At 43.3% G+C, this 20748-nt stretch overlaps 1 protein-coding gene across 4 annotated transcripts; it reads left to right on the top strand.

Moving 5' to 3' along the window:
* The first annotated feature begins 1591 nt into the window (after positions 1–1591).
* amotl1 (angiomotin like 1) lies at positions 1592–19952 on the top strand. Of its 4 annotated transcripts, XM_053651667.1 has the most exons (13): positions 1592–2915; positions 3147–3462; positions 4677–4781; positions 8413–9569; positions 10009–10153; positions 10314–10394; positions 11997–12142; positions 12441–12590; positions 15282–15460; positions 15589–15702; positions 16440–16600; positions 17381–17785; positions 18114–19952. In XM_053651667.1, the coding sequence occupies exons 3-13, from the start codon at positions 4685–4687 to the stop codon at positions 18215–18217; spliced, it is 2739 nt and encodes a 912-aa protein (XP_053507642.1). In that variant the 5' UTR covers positions 1592–2915; positions 3147–3462; positions 4677–4684; the 3' UTR covers positions 18218–19952. The 4 variants fall into 4 exon arrangements, with proteins under 4 accessions (XP_053507642.1, XP_053507640.1, XP_053507643.1 ...); XM_053651665.1 differs by having other exon boundaries at positions 1592–3462; XM_053651668.1 differs by lacking the exons at positions 1592–2915; positions 3147–3462 and adding an exon at positions 3732–3746.
* The last annotated feature ends 796 nt before the right edge of the window (positions 19953–20748 follow it).

The following is a 20748-nucleotide window of genomic DNA, read 5'->3' as shown; positions in this document are numbered from 1 at the left end:
GTCAAATCACAGAATGATTATTAAATGGTTGTGTAACTGAAATAAATAACCGATTTAATCTCCACGTCGTAATGTTTCTAAAACCTCATCGACGACCACACGGCGAATTAAATTATCCGATTAAAGCCCATCAGTCCAGAGCCTCGTTATACAGACTATTTCACTGCAGTTACAGCTTTATTATTAATAGTTCATAAACTACTGGCCTGATGAATAAATAAAGCTGGGAGTTTATCCACGAGAGCTTTATGCTTCTGTATATTTACCTGTTTTTTATAACCTAGATTTAATAGTGAATGAAAACGCCCCATTTCTGATCGATCTGTCGTATAGAATGTCATTTTGTCGGCACAGGAAGATTCATGATGCGCACACACCTGCCGCAGAAACAGAATTATGACTGGTGTAGGAACTGAATAAATAAACATATGATCTGGATTGAAAGCTGTGGATTGTTTAGAGCAGAATGAACTTTTACCTCGTGGATTTCGACACTATGAGTGGCCTTGCAATCATGATTTTTATGCCTCTGCCACTAGGGGGTGGTGTTTTCAGGTTCTCCATCTGTGCGTCCATCCGAGAGTTTCAGACCCACAGTGCCTGAAGAACCGGAGGTGGATTGTTTGTAGGATTTGTATGGAGTTACAGCATGATTGTAACCAGCAGATAAACGGATTAGATTTAGGAATGAACCCAAACAGTGATATTTGAAGGTCACAGCAAGATCGAATATTTTAAGAGGATTTCTGGCCTACATGTTAGTAAGGAGACGGAGTAGACTCGGTGGAGGTGGTGGTGGTGGTGGTGGAGGCGTTCGCTTCGACATCGTTGGGGTTTTTTTTTTTGCCCCTGTTAAGCCACGGATCTCTGCGACAAGATGAAATTCAAATAATTCTCCACGAGAAATAATAAATGATTAAACATTATGTAAGACTTGATCTTTCGTGCTAGGGATGCCGTCAGAGATTAGTACCGAGCATGCGCATAAAGATAAGGCATTTCAAATAATGATCAAGTTAACATAAACCTTACTTATGCCTGCAGTGCATTATGGGTAATAAACGAGGCTCCTCATGGTGGGAGAATTTAAACAGTAAATACAGTATTATTAAAGCAGAAATGTCTGTTGGATTTATTCGAAATATTTTTCATCAGTCTGCGATTGTTCTAAATAGCTGTGGTGATTACTCAGAGTGTGTTGAGTATGTCTCGCTATCTCACAGTGCTGATGGAGACACACACACACACACACACACACACACACACACACACACAAGTAAAAGCCACAGAAGTGTGCAGTGTGGAATGCGTCTGCACAAACCCACATGCTGACCCGTCATTACGGTTACAGGGTGGGACCCCAGTGCATTCTGGGACATCTAAATATGTCTCTGTGAGAAAGAAGCATGCTTTTGTATATTTCCCTCCTGCGAGAGTTGGACATTTTTAGCTTTAGACGTGTTTTAAGCACAAGAACAGTTACAGGATTCTGAAAACTTGAAGCATGTTTCTACCACAGGAACCTTTTCTGGAACTCAGAAATGTTTACAGAAAACCCAGGAACTTTAAACATGTTTTCAGCCCAGGAACTTTTCCACACAGCAAAATCCTCAGTGTTGAATTTACACCCTACAGTGTTTATAGAAGTCCACTGGACACAAATGAACCCTCTGGGTGTTAATTCAACACCAGGGATTTTACTGTGCACTAATGTCATAACCTGAGGCATGGGGTTCTTAACATATTAACTTTTTTAATTGCTGGAACTTTTTCCAGAAACTCCTTTCAGGAACCTTTTTCAGACATGTTTTCATCACAGGAACCCTGATCGGACTGTAAAACCCTGAGGCATGTTTCTACCACATTAACCTTCAGTAACTCAGGAACCTTTTCAGGAACTTAGGGTACCATTTCTAGAACTCTTGTCAGGAAGGTAAAAATTTTAAGGCGTAATTCTGTCACATAAAGGACCTCAGGAACCTTTTCATGAGTTTAGTAACTCGTGTCCATTGCAGGAACCTTTGTAGGAACCCAGGAACCTTTTCTGAAACGTAGGGACTTAAATATTTCAATTTGCAGGAACATTTTCAAGAACTCAGAAATCCTTTCAGAAACTTGGGAACCTTTTCAGGAACTTAAGGTACATTTCCATTGCAGGAACCTTTTAGGAACCTTTTTAGGCACGTTTTCCGGACGGAACTTAAAAATTAAAAATTGAGGCATTTTTATACTACAATAATCTTTTCAGAACTTTTAAGTGTGTTTCCACAGCAGGAACCAGGGTCGAATTTAGTTCCTGGACTGTAGTTCTAGGATCCTTTTTACTTCTTGCTACTTTTCTGTGGGGGCGGAGCTTGGCAAAATGAATGCTGCTGATTGGTCAAAATGATCCTGCAGTGAAAATTTGACTACGAACAATGTTATTAACGTTAACATTCTTTTTCAACTAGTATACAGTGTGAGGAAATATTGATGCATGTATACACAACTACACAACAGGGACAGAGTATTCACACACACACACACACACACACACACACACACACACACACACTGCCTCCACCTGAATGTTCTGAAATGTTTCCGAGAACAATATCGTGCCTGATGTACGTGGTGAAGTGAGTGATGAGGAACGGTAGAAGTGTACATAAAAAGACTTTTTAAATGAAAATCCATGTGTGTGTGTGTGTGTGTGTGTGTGTGTGTGTGGGTGAGTGAGTGAGTGAGTGAGTGAGATGATTGACACTGGCGTGTGCAGGTACCACAGGTGCTCTTTAAAACACACAGCGATGAAAGAGTCACATGACCCGCGCCGATGCTCTGAGCCGTGATGGCGAGGTGTTGAGAGGCTGCGGAGGAAAAGAGTGCACGATAATGATGATAATAGCTGTGCAGGTGGTCTAATTGCTGCTTTGGTAAATGTCACACACACACACACACACACACACACACACACACACACCTGGAATGTGTTTGAAGTGTACAGGAAAATTACCTCTGCTGTGCATAACACACAGACACACACACAGCTTTCAGAAATATTTTCTTTTATTATTTGCATTTCATTTCATTTTCAGCTGTCTCAAGTGTGTGTGTGTGTGTGTGTGTGTGTGTGTGTGTGTGTGTGTGTGTGTACTCATTCCAAGGCCTTTTGATACTGTGGTGCTGATCCCAGCATGTCTGGGCAGAGAGGCAGAAAGAGTCTGAGTGTGTGTACATGCTAAAACTTGGCATGTCAGGACAGAGGCAGCATATTTTGGGTCGTTGTGGCGTGACACACACACACACACACACACACACACACACACACACACACACACACACACACTAACATGGATTTGGGAACTGTGCTCCTCTGATTTCCTGTACCAAACCTTATAGACTTTACAAACGTAAGATCGGTGATCATTTCTATCATCTTCATCATCATCATCATCATCATCATCATCATCATCACTGCAGGTAAGCGAGCTCAGTCTGTAAAGAGAGAGTTTAAGAGAAGGAGAAACAGATGGAGAAAGAGGCGGCTGTAAATGTCAAGATCAAAAGAGGCAGGAGAGGAAGATAAAGATGTAAAGTGGAGATAAGGTGAACCGGAGGAGACTTCACACACGCTTTAATCCGATTTCATACCTTTTAGCTCTTTTTTTGGAGAGAGACAGATAGAGAAAGACAGACACAGAGAGAAAGACAGACACAGAGAGAAAGACAGACACAGGGAGAAAGACAGACACACGTATTCCTCAGTAAGTCTGTCTGTCTCACAACACCGTGACTCAGTTATATCATTAGAAATAGTGAAGAAATACTCACACACACTGCGTACAGAAAAAAAAGGTTCTTCAAATATACAACATTCATTTTTATCCTGGTGCACCACACACACACACACACACACACACACACACACACACACACACACACACACACACACACACACACATATTCACACCTTGGGGCAATTTAGATTAACCAATCCAAATACCAGCCTGTTTTGGGGAGGTGGGAGGAAACTGGAGAACCCGAGGAATCCCACACCGACGCGGGAAGAATATATAACACTAAACACAAACAGTAACCTGAACTCAGGCGACAAATTTATTATAAAAATATTTATTATAGAAATTGACTACAAGTCGATGAATATACACGGGTAGAGATATAAACAGAGCGCATTACGTATACTACAGATAATATACTAACATGTCTAAATCTCCCAAGTACACTAAATGCTCACTTTTAGATATTCTGCTGATAATACTAGTATACTAAATACTCAGGGCTAAGAGTCCACATCCGTTAGGTCAAATATTGTATAATGTTTGCTCAGATTTAATTTGATCAAGTACACGTATATAGTACTGTTACTCTGCTATAATATTATATACTACCATTGTGTGCTATAGAAGTATATATTGCCATTTTTTGTTACATTATTATATATAGTACCATTATTCTGCTAGAGTAGTACAGTATATTACCTACTTTACTTATGATATAGTATTATATATTATATACTTTCAACTGAGTGTGTAGTTTATTTCCAAGTAAAGTGCTGATGTTCATCAGTCAAACCACAACAAAGTGCGTTTACTTTCAACTATACTTTCTGTGTGAACTACAAGAAAAGTATATATATATTGTGTGTGTGTGTGTGTGTGTGCGTGTGTGTATAGACGAGAACATGGAGCCTGGTGATCACTGGATCCCTGATGATGTCGCTCAATGGCTTAATCACATTGGAATCCACCAGCACCAGCCGTCTCTCAACATGCTGTATGGTAGGAACTCACACACACACACACACACACACACACACACACACACACACACACACACACACACACACACACATATCCCCGCTCCCCACAAATCTGTGTTTTATTTATTTATTTTCTACTTTTGCTAGACAAAGTGCATGGCCAAGAGGAACACTGGAACTTTAATGACTGAATAATTCATAATAATTAGTACATAACATGCTTTGGGATGAATAACTGAATAATGAGCAGGGGTGTAATGGGTGTAAAAGCCACTTGTGCTAATTTGGGTCAGTTAAATGTATTATCATCATCCAGGGGATATTTGGTCTCGATGAACATTCACATTTACAAACAAATCAATAAATTACACCGAAATCACAGGAACACTGAGCTAATAATATCAAAATCGCACAATTTACACAACACTCTGTATCCACTGTACTTTAAACTGAAGGACTGAATAAAAATCAGAGAAGGTAATGTTGCGTGAGATTCAGTTAATTCATGTTAATTCCTAGACTTACTCCCCTTTCATTCATTCTAGAGAAAAATAAACCATGAATCGATCATCGGTGCTGTTAGTCGTAATGTTTTGTGGATTCTGTTACATGTGATAAATATTTACACATGAACTTTACCTACTCCTGCACCAGGCTCTTAAAAGATGACAGTTCAAAGATTAGAAATTATTTGGAAAGAATCGGTTCAGTAAAGTGAGTCAAAATGCTCATTACTTTGGTGTCGACTCTGTTCGCGAGCGCGAGTCACTGACCAATCACAGCGAGTCACACGAGTAGGGGTGTGGTTTTGGACGGAAGCGGGTGCAAAAGAATAAAAAAGTTGGACAGACGATAAGGCTAACGGTGCTACTACAGTCCAGTCCAGTCCAGTCCAGGGCGGTGAGACTTTTATTTATTTACATTTTATAATAAGTGAGGATCTCGGACCTACAAGAACATAAGCGTTTCTGATTATTCCTATCGGTCTGCGTGAAATGAAGAAACTTCTCTCGGGCTATTAATAGGGCTGAGAAAGTTATTTCAGCATGGTGGAGCTGAGTGTGTGCTGAAGATCACCTCTCTCTCTCTCTCTCTCTCTCTCTCACTCTCTCTCTCTCTCTCTCTCTCTCTCTGTCTGTCTGTCTGTCTCTCTCCCCCCCCTCTGTCTCTCTCTCTGTCTGTCTGTCTGTCTGTCTCTCCCCCCCCTCTCTCTCTCTCTCCATCTCTCAAATTTCGACGTTGTCTCCTAGAACATGATGATAAACCAGGATTGAATAGTTATGGTAGTTAAATGTTAGTTATTTGAAAATAATTTCTGAGGTAAATTTAGCAGCTAACGGTATTTTTAACTGCCGCTGGTTCTGGTGCGCGTGCGTGTGTGACGCTGCGGCTTTTAACGGTCAGCTGTAGTGGACTTTATTAATAAATAATATCAATATATTTATCTGTTATAATATTATATATGTATATAGTAGGCCTACCATTACTATGCTATAATCGTGTATATATATTTATATATAGTACTGATACTAGGATGTATATATGTATATATATGTGTACACACACACACACACACACACACACACACACACACACACAGATCAGCCATAACATTAAAACCACCTGAGTCCTCTGAAGGTGTGCGGTGGTATCTGGCACCAAGACATCAGCAGCAGTTCTGTAAGTTGTGAGGCGGGTCTCCGTGGATCGGACTTGTTTGTCCACAGACGGGGAATCTGGGGGATTTGGATGCCAAGTAAACACCTTAAACTCTTTATCGTGTTCCTCAAACCGTTCCTGAACAGTGCGTCAGGGAGCGTTATCCTGCTGAAAGAGGTCAGCGATATTAGGGAACACTGTTACCATGAAGGCGTGTACTCGGTCTGCGACAGTGTTTAGGTAGGTGGTACGTGTCAAAGTAACATCCACATGAACGCCAGGACCCGAGGTTTCCCAGCAGAACATTACCCAGAGCATCACACTTCCTCCACCGACTTGCCTTCTTCCCATAATGCATCCTGGTGCCATCTCTTCCCCAGGTAAGCGCCACACACACACACACACACACACACACACACACACACACCCAGCCTCCACATGATGTAAAAGAAAACCTGATTCATCAGACCAGGACACCTTCTTCCATTGCTCCATGGTCCACTTCTGTGATGCTCTGTGTGTTCTGACTCCTCTCTATCAGAACCAACATCAACTCTTTCAGCAGTTTGTGCTGCAGTAGATCTTCTGTGGGATCGGACCAGACGGACTAGCCGTCGCTCCTCTCACACATCAGTGAGCTTTGGGAGCCCACGACCCTGTCTCCGTTTCACCGGTTCTCCTTCCTTGGACCACTTTTGGTAGGTACTAACCAGTGCACACCGGTAACACCCCACAACACCTGCTGTTTTGGAGATTCTCTGACCCAGACGTCTAGACACCTCAATTCCTTCCTTGTCAAAGTCATTCAGATCCTTACACTTTCCCATTTTTCCTGCGTCCGACACGTCGACTTCCAGAACTGACTGTTCACTTTCTGCCTAATAAATAAATCCCACCCCTCGACAGGTGCCTCTATAACGAGAGAATCAACATTATTCACTTCACCTGTCGGTGGTTTTAATGTTATCGGTGTATAGTATATAGTGCTGTTACTCTGCAATAACAGTGTATAACAGTGTATAACAGTGTATAATAGTGTATAACAGTGTATAACAGTGTATAACAGTGTATAACAGTGTAGAATAGTGTATAACAGTGTATAGGTCTATATAACAAGCTACTTAAAGCCACCGAGAAGTCCTGAAGGTCTTTACTCTAATGTGCACTTTGCTCAGTGATCATTTCATATCTGCCTCTGTTTAATGTCGTGATTGCTCATGCAAACATTTCCGACAGGAAACACAGAGCAGATCTGCTGAAGTCTGCCCTTTGGCCCAAAAAACCAGAAAGAAGAAAACAGCAAGAATTCGATGAACTGATTTCTGTACGTAAAATCTGTCTCTGAGAGACAGGAGAGACGGAACGCATGTCGCATGTGGGGCGTTGGCCGTCGTCTTTACCGGAGACCGGAGACGATCACGAGTCGGCCTTGGATGATGTTAGCTCTTCCATGTCGGCTTGGTGTGTCAGGGCCGTACGGTCGGTCGTGATACGAGAGTGTTGTGACGGGGTGTGTGTGTGTGCGCGCGTGTGTGTGTGTGAAGACATGTGTTCGGACCTCGAGTGTTTTCATGTCCTCCTGCTCACTGCTCTCATTCCCCATTCTGGCATCTGGAACTTTCACCAGCTGGTGCGACTGCAGTGGGGTTTATAATTATAATCCTAAAATAGCATTAGGAATGTGATGGTGGTGATCACGGGTCTCTCTCTATACACACACACACACACACACACACACACACACCTCAGCTTGTTTTGTACTAGAGGAGTAGTCTCCAGTGTCCAGGCTTCAACTCTTACTAAACTTTGATCATGCAATTTTAAAGACATCTATGAAAATTACTTGCAAAATTAGGATTCATATTCTTCCTGCCTGGAAATTGGCTCCGCCCCCTTTTAAAGGAAAATAATGTTCCCATTGTCATTGCACTACTACTATTATTATTATTATTATTATTATTAAGATTAATTGATTATCTGTTCCTCTCCAGGTGAGGTCGCTCAGGTGTTCTCAGGCTCCATCATGCACAGCAGCTCCGATGACGCTGTCGTGGTTTCCGGGCCCGTTCTGCAACGCCTGATGCAGGAAAACCTGCGCTACGGAAACGGAGTCGGTCCAGAGAACCAGGCCATGGCGTCACCTAGCAACCCTGTCTCCGCGGAGACCCTGCTCCCAGAGACGCAGCCCCGACAGGAGCCTCAGGGTCAGGAGCACCAGGTGGACAGCAGCTCCATGGAAAAGAGCGCTAAAGGAGCGAAAAACACAGCAGCGAGCGTCCAGGTGACTCTCGCCATCCCCGGGCTCGGAGCGTTAGAGCTTCCCTCGTATGAGGAGGCTAAATCCCAGTCTCAGCTTTACAGAGGTCAGCAGGGTCAGAACGAAGAGCAGAACGTGGCCCGAACGCACACGCACGTTCATAACACGCTTACAAATCCGGTTCAGGCATATACAAGTGTACAGAACACTAACCAGGCTCTCAGCTATCCCAATCCAGGCCAGAACCAACAAACCCAGATCGGTTTACAGCCAAACCAACACATCCCCACCAGCACCAGCTCATGTCCTCCATCTCTCTCCTCCGCTCCCTCACTTTCCTCCTTCGCTCGCGCCGAAGGTCGTTCATGGGTCCAGCGAGGGTTCACGGGAGTGGACGAAGGCTTAGCCGGGCTCGAACAGGGCCACGTCCGCTCCCTCAGCGAGCGCATCATGCAGCTCAGTTTGGAGCGAAACGGAGCCAAGCAGCCCAGAGAGACGTCTCCTAACGGCGAGGAACAAACGTCTAGTGCAACCGCCGCCCCTCCACCAGCTAAAGGTTCCATAGAGCCTCGAGGTCCTCCTCCCGAATATCCTTACAAAGCCAAAGCTCAGCCAGCGTACCCGTCCAGTACAAGCCCCGGTCCACTATCACTAGAACAAACCCCGCTCTCCATCGAAGCTCCTCTGGGACAGATCTCCAGTGTAATGCCACCTGTCGTACCACAGACCGGCTCGGGCACACGTTTGCCCCCGCAGGGACAGATCGTACCCGCTGAGGCGTTTTCCATGATGAGCCACGCTCAGCACATGATGACTTTCCTCAGCGATGAAAACCAGAGACTCAGACTGGAGCTGCTGATCCAGACCGAGAAAACCGGCAAACTGCAGCGGGTACGTAGTGTACGGGTTCCGTTCTTACACTCTTAACAAGAGCCATTCACCCCAATCCGAAACTCTTAACCCGAATCCTCACATCGGTATTAATGCGGGGAAAGATCCTGACATTCATCAGGTTTTCTGGATTAAAAAGGTTTTCTGGAGGCGGTTTTTCAGACCACGAAATGAAACTTGCTGTGAACTTTAAAAGGATGATACGATTAAATAATTAACCAGGTTATATTTATGTACCTAATATTGCTCTCGAGTGACATTCCACAGTGTTTCTGATTGTATTTAAAGCCAAAATATAAATTTCAGCATGACATCAAACTGACAGACAGATTAAATGTGAATGTGTCTCGGGACAGAAATGGCAGAAATACTGAAGCCAGATAGGGATGATCTGTGTGTGTGTGTGTGTGTGTGTGTGTGTGTGTGTATGTGTATGTAGTTGGAGGCCGAAGTCCAACGTCTCTCAGACACATATGAGAATCTGGTAAGAACCTCATCCAAGCGCGAGACTCTGGACAAAACCATGAGGATGAAGCTGGAGGGTGAAATCAGACGCCTGCACGACTTCAATCGAGATCTGAGAGGTGACTGACGCCGCGGATCATTTTCATCTCAAAAACCAATTCCGGAAACATCCGTGCCCGTCTCTGTATCTCTGTTCATCATAAAGCTTGTGTGAAGGAATCCTTTAACACGCTCGCCTATTTTCTATCCTTTTACTCTTCCGTATCTGCTCAAATCCAGATCGTTTGGAAACAGCCAATCGCAAACTGGCAAACCAGGACGCAGAAGGGCAGGAGGACGGCCATGTTTACCTCTCAGAGAGTGAGTTCACACCAACTGACACATAAAATACACTTCAGGAAACTCATCCGGTGGGTCAGGTCTCCATCTGTGTGCTCTAAACATCATTACGTACTGTACTAATGAGTTCTGGATTGTGATTGGTCAGAAGGTGGTGATTAATTCTCTAGCAGGTTTACATTAACACGCTCGTTCTGATATGTCATCGTTTCTATAGCAACAACAAGTGATAATAAACACTTCAATCTGCAACTTTAAATGTAACTATAAATGGACAGAAGAGGAATAAAACAGCTGGGGATGTGCTGTTAGAGGAACGATCAGCTTCGGGGTGATCACCCGCCCGGTATCACCCGCCCTGTTGTTGATTATTTTCCTATAACTGCACATCACAAAGTGTTCTATTCCTTAATTATATTACAATACATTCGAGCACAGCGCTGCTAAGTGTACATACTTTAACTAAAAAAGGACGGGAAGTTCCCTGCTTCTATGGGCGACGGCTATGCGAAACGATTTCCTGCCTTCCTTCGGTTTCCCTCCCTCCCTTTCTGTCCCTCCCTCCCCCCCCCCTTCGGTTTCCCTCCCTCCCTTTCTGTCCCTCCCCCCCCCCCCTTTCTCTCTCTCTCTCTCTCTCTCTCTCTCTCTCCCCCCCTCCCCCCTCTCCCCCCTCTCTCTCCCCCCCTCTCTCTCCCCCCCCTCCCTCCCTCTCTCTCCCCTCTCCCCCCTCTCTCTCCCCCCCTCCCCCTCTCTCCCCCCTCTCTCTCTCCCTACCTCTCTCTCGCTCTATAAAAGGAGCAGACAGTATTATCTTAACTTCCTCCAAAACAGTGACTGAAGAAACAAAGATAACAGTCTCCAGCACCAGAGTTTATTTAAAAAGACTGTCCAAGTCATAGCAACAACTTCAGTGCGGTTTACTTACAGCATTAATTACTCACACAAACACAGGAGGCGGTGCTGAGACAGTGGACGCTCTCTGGCTCCGTCCCAAATGCCTGCATTAGTGTGTAGTTAGTGTTGTTTCTGCATCAGGTTTAACACTGAGAGATATCCACAAGCAGTGTGCAACCAAATAGGAAATAGGTGTAGAGTTTAAGCCACAACCCCAATTCTGAAAAAGTTGGGACAATATGGAAAATGCTAATAAAAACAAATGTACTTTGACTTGTATTTAAAATCGTATAAAGACGAGGTATTTCATGTTTTATCTAATCAACTGCATAGGTTTTTTTTTGTTTTTTGAAGATAAACGTTTATTTTGAAATTGACACATGCAACACGTTCCAAAAAAGTTGGGACGGGGCAGTTTAGGACTAATAACGGTGTGAGAAGTTGAAAGAAGAAGGTGATGTGAAACAGGCGAGGCGATCGTCTAATCATAGAATATAAGGAGCCTCCAGAAAATGCTCATACTGTCCCAACTTTTTCGGAATTGGGGCTGTACATCATCTCCTTCCTGTATGAATTTACTGTATATTGAGTGCTATATCAATTTTCTTCTTAATTACAGGTTCTTAAATGTTTCTTTTTAAGACCGTTACCTGCAAGAACGGGATCGATTATAAACTCTTTGCTGACGCTAGCGTTTAGGATACATCCCCTTTTCTTTCTCCCTCCCAGGAAGACAGAGTCTAAAGGAGATGGAGAGGCTGGAGACGGAGGCGGAGTCTCTTCGTTCAGCCAATGAGGATCAGCGACGTCACATCGAGATTTTAGAACAGGCTCTGAACAACGCTCAGGGCAAAGTGGTCAGGATGGAGGAGGAGGTGAGTCACATACGTCCCCATCTATACATCTTAAACCGGCCCTTAATCGTTTCCATAGTAACAGCTCATTTACAGGGACTGGTAAAACGCTCCACCAAAACAGATTAAAGCAGATTAAGGAGTCTCCAGTGTCAGCTTTGTGGATTTGTCTCTGTGATGAATAAATAAAGTGATCGATTAATCAATCAGTCGATGTATCTATCATATTTAAAGTTTTCCTTAACGTCCATCAGCTAGCCGTTGCCTTATATATGTATGTGTGAATAAGTGTGTGTGTGTTTGTGTGTTGGGAGAGTAGCTGGGGAGGAAGTGTGTGTATGTGGAGCGTGTGGAGCGTCTGCAGCAGGCTCTGGCTCAGCTTCAGGCTGCGTGTGAGAAACGAGAGCAGCTGGAGAAACGCCTGAGGACACGACTAGAGAGAGAGCTGGAGACACTGAGATCGCAACAGGTACACACACACACACACACACACACTCTCTGACATCATCTCTTTACATCTGCACAACAACCAGAGAGAAAAATAGCTAGTTTCTGTCTTTGTTTTGAAATCGAATACACCAAGGACACATCTCTGTTTCCGTACTTTCTACTGGCAAGAAAAAGAACAGCGGCACACTTCAGTTTTAATCTGTTTTGGCAAATCCAGCATTAGCTAAAATCCAGCATTAGATTAGATTAGGAATGAGGAGGTGAATAAAGTTTTTTTTCTTTGATTTGAGAGACATTATTTACTAATAAATGGAATAAGCCTAGATCCAGACCTACCACAATCCCCCTCTGACAACCACGCCTCTGACAACCACACCTCTGACAACCACGCCCTCTCCTAGCCACACCTCCTCTCAACCAAGCAGATGGAACTGTCACTTCTGTACAAGATTATATATATAAAATAGAATATAAGCACACAATGATATGAAATCTTCCCCTCTTCCTCATAGCAGTGTTACTTAAACTAACTCCAAACTGTCCTGTAGAGGGCGCTAAAACAACGGACCGGATGTAAAGCGCCTAAACACCAAAAGAAACTAAGATCTCACGTTGCTAAGTCTTGCTTGCTCTTGAGACATCATGACTAAGCTTGTTTTGTCCGGCTGTAGTTACAGCTAAAAATGTGACATGAGACAGCGGGACGGTGAATAACCGGCGTCTGTTCGGGTTTATTTGGTTCCTGAGAAGTGTTCAATATTCCTGAATAATCGATTAAAACCAACATGATATCGGTAATCTGTTAATCCAAGTGAATAATTCAGTATATACTCATCAGCTAGAACTGCAGCTGCTCTAGACGCACGGACAACACACACAAATAAAAAAACAGCTCTACAAACAAACAATCTAGAATAACACCAATCCATCCTTATTCGGAACTGATGCTACAGTTTATCTGTGGGACAATAAATAAATAATCCAGACAAACAGCAGTTTATATAGTGATACAGTACATGAGAAACACTTACCATACAACCTTGACTTTCTCCACAGCAGCTCAATCCACCAGTGTGTCAGAATGTTAGAGGTCTAGTCCTCCACCGTCAAACCTACAGATTACCAACACAAATCTAGTCACTGCAGGCCTCCAGAGACACACGGCCTACACACTCCTTAAACACCACTTATCAATCCCCGCTTGTGCAGGCTGCAACAGAGAAAGGAGGAACACATGACAGATCAAAACTAAGTTGGTATTTTAGTTACAATCAAGACACCAAGTTCTGATTGGATCGTCAGAGGTCAGTGTGATGCAAATGTTGGATGGAGGGAAATTCACACAAAGGAAAAGCAAAAAAGACCAAAATCACCTAAATAACAACTTCCTGGGGGAAAGAAAAAAAAGACAGAGAGACAGAGAGATCCCAAACTTCAACTTCTTCTTCTTCTTCTTCTTCTTCTTCTTGTGTTTTCTGGTGGTTGTCAGTCCAACTTAAATGGTGCATACCTGCCACCTACTGGATTGGAGTGTGGAGCACTAAATGGTTGGGAAGTTGGGAAAACAAAGAAAACAAACAAAAAGCGTCTTATATTCCATTGATCAATCTTGTATCTTTTAAATAATTAAATAATTCTTGATTGCTTTGGACCATTTCCTAACAAGACCTGAAGTGACACATTCTTTACTCCCAGAGATATCCCACTCCTTCTGCCATGTCTTTCATTCACTATTGATCCTTTTTCTTTAAGTCCAGATTGTCTTATTCTAAATAGACTCTGCATCACTTCATACACCAGATCTCGTCTCGCTACAGAAATTCCACTGGACAGACTCTTGGCAGCTGAAAGCGAGTCTGTACGCATCACTGACCTCGTAGGTTGTACTTCTTTTAACCATTGAAGTGTGAGGAATGTTGCTATTCATTCTGTAGTAAATACAGAGATATGATCAGGGATTCTTTTTGAGATTTTGACTTGAAAGTGGAGTATGAAAACTGCTGCTGCTGTAATTCCAGAGTCTGGATCCTTTGAGTCATCTGTATATATCTGCACTGCGCTGTATAGTAGTAATAGTATATTCGATCAGTATATTGTTGTACTGCTAAACTTTGTAACATGTTCCTTTCCTTGTTATGCTTTTCTTCTTATAACTGTATGTCCACTAGAGGCATGGGGGAAACCAAAGAGGGATCGCTGACGTAGCCACAGACGGGGCAGTGTTGATATCGCTTCTTCCTGTACTCTGTGCCTCCTTACTGGCTGTCCATCCGAAGCGTGTTCATTTTTTATAGTCATATTCCCAGCTGGATGACTATCCGACTGATCTTTTATATTAGTCCAGTATCTCATCTTTAACTTGAGCCTCCTAATGTCTAGAGGCATTTCATCCATCTCTACTTGTACTGCTTTTACTGGAGATGATCTTGTTGCTCCACGACATATTCTCATCGCTTGTGACTGCATTGCCTCAACCTTTAAAAGTCGTGTTTTAGATGCAGAACTGTACACCATACTTCCATAGTCAATAGCAGCTCTGATTAATGCACAGTATACACTTATATACTTATATACAGACATTCCCCATTCAGTTCCTGCACACACCTGTAACTAACTGTAAAAGTATAACAAATTACCTCACCCAAGATCAAACATCATTAACGTGTGTGTGTGTGTGTGTGTGTGTGTGTGTGTGTGTGTGTGTGTGTAGCGTGCTGGTGTAGGTGTGTGTGAGTCCAGCGCCCCGGCTCTGCTGGACCTGCTGAGAGAGCGAGAGGAGAGGATTCTGGGATTGGAGGCAGACAGGATGCGCTGGGAACAGAAATATTTAGAGGAGAGCGCAATGAGGCAGTTCGCCATGGAGGCAGCGGCTACGGCAGCCGCTCAGAGGTACACACACACACACACACACACACTGTTGTAACTAACAGAGAGCATGTGAAGCAACAATGTAGATAAATGATATACTGGGAAAATTGTCAAAATGTGTGTGTGTGTGTGTGTGTGTGTGTGTGCAGGGACACGACCATTATGCAGCATTCTCGCAGTGGCAGCTACAGTGACGGTTGTCTGTGGCCTCATGATGGAGACGATAAAACATACAACCGTCGCTGTCAGGACATAGAGACCAGGTACACACACACACACACACACACACACACACACACACACGACATTGAATAGTTCTCATATCCTTACTAACAGTCTTTTAGAATTTATGTTGGTGGAATGTATGGGTAGTTAGATATTAGGCCCCACCCCTCAGTCTTGATATGCAGTTGCTATGGAAACGGTAGGTCCAGACAAGCTCCACTTATCTCTGATGCCCTTGGAGTAGTTTGTAAAACTTTGTATTTGGTTTTGTTTTTTCGAGGCGAGAGTGTTTGCGTGACCTTGGTCCATAGGCACTGAGATATCTGTACTGCAGAGACCAGGAGGACTAAAGGAGAGGGTTTAAATACAGACAGTGCCAATATCAGCCAAAGTTCAGAAAAATATGCAGGTATTTTTATCCTGTTAGAGCTACATAAGCACCGTGCCCGTACACCTGATAAAGGACCTTTTATCCAGCACCCTGGAGTGTTTACTGCCTCTGCATTTATTACCGGAGTACGCCAAGTCCGAGGCTCAACTTCTATTGTCATCTTTTTCAGTGATATAATTAACAACAGTCCTAACCTATTAAACACAATGTTGCTATAGCAACCACCAATCTGTTTATCACTAACATAAGCAAAGTTTGCTATCTAATTAAATAAGTTCATAGGTTCTGTCACTGATGCTGCATTCGACTGACCTTGAAGTGGGAATATTTGCTTTTCTCTCTCTGTGTGTGTGTGTGTGTGTGTGTGTGTGTGTGTGTGTGTAGGATGAAGGATCTCCACGCTCAGCTGTTGGAGAAAATCGCAATGATTAAAGTGTTGCAGCACCGTTCCCGCCGAGACTCCGCCCCTCTGCGTCCCGCCCGTTCCGTCCCCTCCATCGCCATAGCGACGGGCGTGCACTCCCGCCAGGCCTCACAGGCTGAAAGTATGCAATCTCACACACACACACACACACACGCACACACACACACACACACAGACACACGTTTATCTATCTATCTATCTATCTATATCCACCAAATAACAAGTGAATAATTTTGGTTCTGATTCAGGGTACTAGACAGAACACCGCTTGAACAAAATTTCCAAACTCACTGAGGACTTTCGGAAAATGTTCTGCAAAGCGTAATAAAGTGTTTTCCACCCTCGCCGTCAGCGCCGCTTTCCCAACAGCGATCCGTAGCATCAAAGGCTCAAAGTCTTTCCTCCTGACAGCCCTGATCCGAGTTTCCTCATGTTCTGGACCGTCAGTAATCCCAGCTGACACGAGAGCAACCCTTCTCTCTGCTCTGAATTCAGCAGCAATATATCACTGGCTGTTTTATTCCACACAAATGAGTCGCTTCCTGTGCTTCATTACTGAACTTCATTTCAATATGTTTAACCTCTTTTTCGCTGAACAGCATTATGGGATTTGTGAGAACTTCTGCACTGCTGCTTTCAAATGTGTCCCAAGTATGGATCTTTAAATCCGGCTGTCAACAGGAGGAGTGAAAATAGTTTAATTTATATTTATTCAATCAATATGTACAGTATTTGAGTCTATAAGAGAGGAGTGTACGCTTCTTTACGGTTTCATCACACCTCCTCGTCGGTGATTATCGTACTGTAACAGCACCGCACACAGTGGGTTATTCTGTACGTATTGCACAACCAGCAGTAACATTAAGTGATGATGTCATCAGCATGTTTCCTGTTTTTCCAGGTGCGCTGCTGGGAAAAGAGAACGCCGAACGCCTTCCTCAGTCACCGCCCTCCTTCTCGGCCTCACTATCGTCCCTCGTTCCGTCTCTCTCCTCCTCCCTCCCTCCCTCCTTCACTCCTCTGTCCGTCTCCGCCCTCCCTCTCCCGTCCATAATGTCCTCCTCCTCCTCGTCTTCCTCGTTCCTCTTGTCCTCCTCAGCCACTCTTCCCCTCCCCTCCACACTCTCTCACTCCCTTCCTCCACTGCCCCCCACCGTCTCCTCCTCTCTTCCTTCCACTCCTCTTCTATCACTCCATTCTAAATCAGCCAGCAGAGACAGCAGCACACAAACCAGGAGGAGTCCAGAGAGTGAGAGAGTCCAGAGAGCCACGCTCCCTACAGGCCGAGGGAGAACAGCCAGGATGGGTAAGAGGAGAGAGAGAGAGAGAGAGAATAGGAGAAATAAAAGAAAGAGAGTGATAGTATTAGATACAGGAAGAAGATGTGAAAGAGAAAAAGAAAGTGACAGACCAGGAATGAGAAAAACAAGAGAACACCAATGAAAGAGAAAGAGAGGCAGAGAATGAATTAAGGGAATTAAAGAAATGAACGTAGAAAAGAGAGATCAGACAAAATCAGACATGAAAGAGAGAGAGAGAGAGAGACTGTGAGAAAGTGTTTTGTATTTTTTCAAATCTTTAAATCAAGTGATGAGGGGTTCACTGTGTGTGTGTGTGTGTGTGTGTGTTTGTAGACTACCCAATCGCTCAGGTGAAGTGTCCCGAGAGCCGAGGCGTCCACACAACGGGGCAGAAGATCAGACCTGCCGACTCGGACCTGGTGGAGATTCTGATCTAACACACATCTACAGACAGAACGCAGTCTCACCACTGAAGGAGAGAGACAGACAGGCAGAGCGACTGACAGAAAGAGAGGCAGACAGGCAGAGAGAGGCGTCTATCGGTTTAGCCCCGTGCACGCTGTGTGTATAAAGCTCCTCGTTTATCACTTTCCGTAAAAGTTGTGTGTAAATATTTGCGCAAGAGACGGAACTAAAAATTTCCCACCAGGTTTATAAACGTTTCAGAAACGCTGCTTTCCTTCGTAGTCGTGTGCGTATGTTGATCATCGGTAGAGTGTCAAGCGCGTTCCTCACGCAGCTCGTTTGCATATAGTGACGCCCACAAAACTCCATAAAAGGTAAAGTGCACAGAGAGCTGGGAGCAGGAAGTGAGCGATCAGGGTAAAGACTGAAGAACAGAAGTAAGAGGTTATTTTGACTCACTTCTCTACCAATATAAATATTTAATAATATATATAATAATGAGTGAGCGCTAAATCTCCATCATCTCTCGTCACACACACTCAGGAGCTCGATTAGGATGCGAAGGTTTTTTCAGAATAATAATAGTTCAGATATTAATAATATGAGTAATATCCAGCCCAATGAGTGGATTTAGTATTGAGTTTCTGGACCGAAGGTTTTTTAGGTAAGGATTTGAGAGCGTGTGGCGCAGCCGTGTCTGGGTCACGCTGACAGACTGAACGGAAGGGTTGCTAATGACAGGGAAGAGAAGGGAAGTTGAGACGGAGAACAGGTCGAAGAGGTGAGCGAGTTTAACGCAGGATATGAAAGTGTGTGAACCTGAAGAGGGTAAAAGTTCAAGTGTGTGAGTCGCGGAGCTTCTCTCTGGCTCATGATGCGTCTGTTTCAGACACTCCAGCTTTTCTGTAGCTCTTCTACACGTTTACCTGAAAAAAGACTGTTCTGTTATTTTACTGAGATGAAGTTCTGTTCCTGTTCTGTAAGACATGATGAAAAGGTTTGAGGTGATTATCATGATATGGAAATGTAATGTCTCATACTGAAGCTCTGAGATGGTTCTGTGGTTCCTCCTCTGTTCTCCGGCTAACGATAAAACAGTGCCTTAATGCAACAGCACTTAGACACTTAGACACACACACACACACACACACACACACACACACACACAGTTTTCTTTATTCATCTCGCCTACACTCTCACACTCCTCACCTCCATCTGTGTGTTACTGCCACCTTCTGGCCACATTATAACAATAACAATAACAATAATAATAATAATAATAATAATAATAATAATAATAATAATAATAATTAGATTCATTAATAAAAATGTATTAAGGCCAAAATAAATTAACATAACAAATGAACATAATATATTTTGGGGATTTATATTTTTAATATAATAAGTGACATTTATTTAACTGTATATATACATACTTTATTTACCATAAAACATCTTAATATAAAACAAATTTGAGCTAAATGAGTAAAATGTTACATTGTAAATGTTTAATTGGTTTAATTACATTTGTACATTTAGATTAGAGTGGTGTATATTCGTGTTTTATTCGATTACTCGGTTTTATTACTTTATTTAAATTAACGTTTCATTGTGGCCAATTTATTATTTTTTATTATTATGTATGAACATTTAGTTTTGTGATCAAAATATATGAAAATTCTACATGTAATTAAAATGTAGGTTTGAAGTTTTGGGTAATTTTCAGCGTAATAGAACACGATTTATAATAAACAAACGCAGCTTTAAAAAGTATAATGTACAAGCTACAAGATTATCTCTTTATTATCCGTTACTTCCGTTTGCGTTCTGCCAAACACTAGTTAACGTGTACGTGTAGTTAACGTGTATTTAATGTGTCGTTAATGTCTTCCCCTGCATGGAGAGGTGCATCATGGGACGTCGTTATCATCACACACTGATTATAAACAGAGCTGAGCGGAGCTCCAGGCACAGAGGGCCGTTAGAATAAAGGCGGTGAAGTCGTTATTCCCACATGTTCTCTGAATCAGAGGCGTCGGGGGCCAGATGGTGGAGTGAAACACGACATAAAAGGGCGAGCACTGCCTCACGCGGTGGGCGTGTCCACTCGACATCCCCCAGGGAACGGGGTATTTCTACTTGGACCTCCATTTTCCCCAGGAGAGACTGAACTTATTATTCGACGTTCGGCTCGTCCCAAACCACGCGGCTTTAAACGGTCCTAATGATGCTTTGACCTACATTATCCCAAAGCAGAGTGTGTGTGACAATCATACAAGTGTGTGCGTGAACCTTAGTGTGTGAAGTCCATAAAAACACCTTGCATAAGATTTATTTAAAAACAAATCTTAAAAGTTGTGAGTGCATAAGTGTTCACCCCCTAAACTAGCGCTGGTCCGGTTTTCATCAGAAGTGACATAATTAGTCGAGCGGAGTCGACCTGTGTGTAATTAAAGTGTCATGTGATCTCACCTGTTCCTGGAGGAACCCAGAGTTTGTTCGAGAACATCATGAAGATCAAGGAGAGATCCAAACAAAGTTTTGGACAAGTCCAGGACAGGAT

This window comes from Ictalurus furcatus, chromosome 20 (assembly GCF_023375685.1).
Source record: "Ictalurus furcatus strain D&B chromosome 20, Billie_1.0, whole genome shotgun sequence".
NCBI lineage: Eukaryota > Metazoa > Chordata > Actinopteri > Siluriformes > Ictaluridae > Ictalurus > Ictalurus furcatus.
Note: the sequence above shows the minus strand (reverse complement) of the source record. Positions and strands in the feature narration are given on the sequence as shown.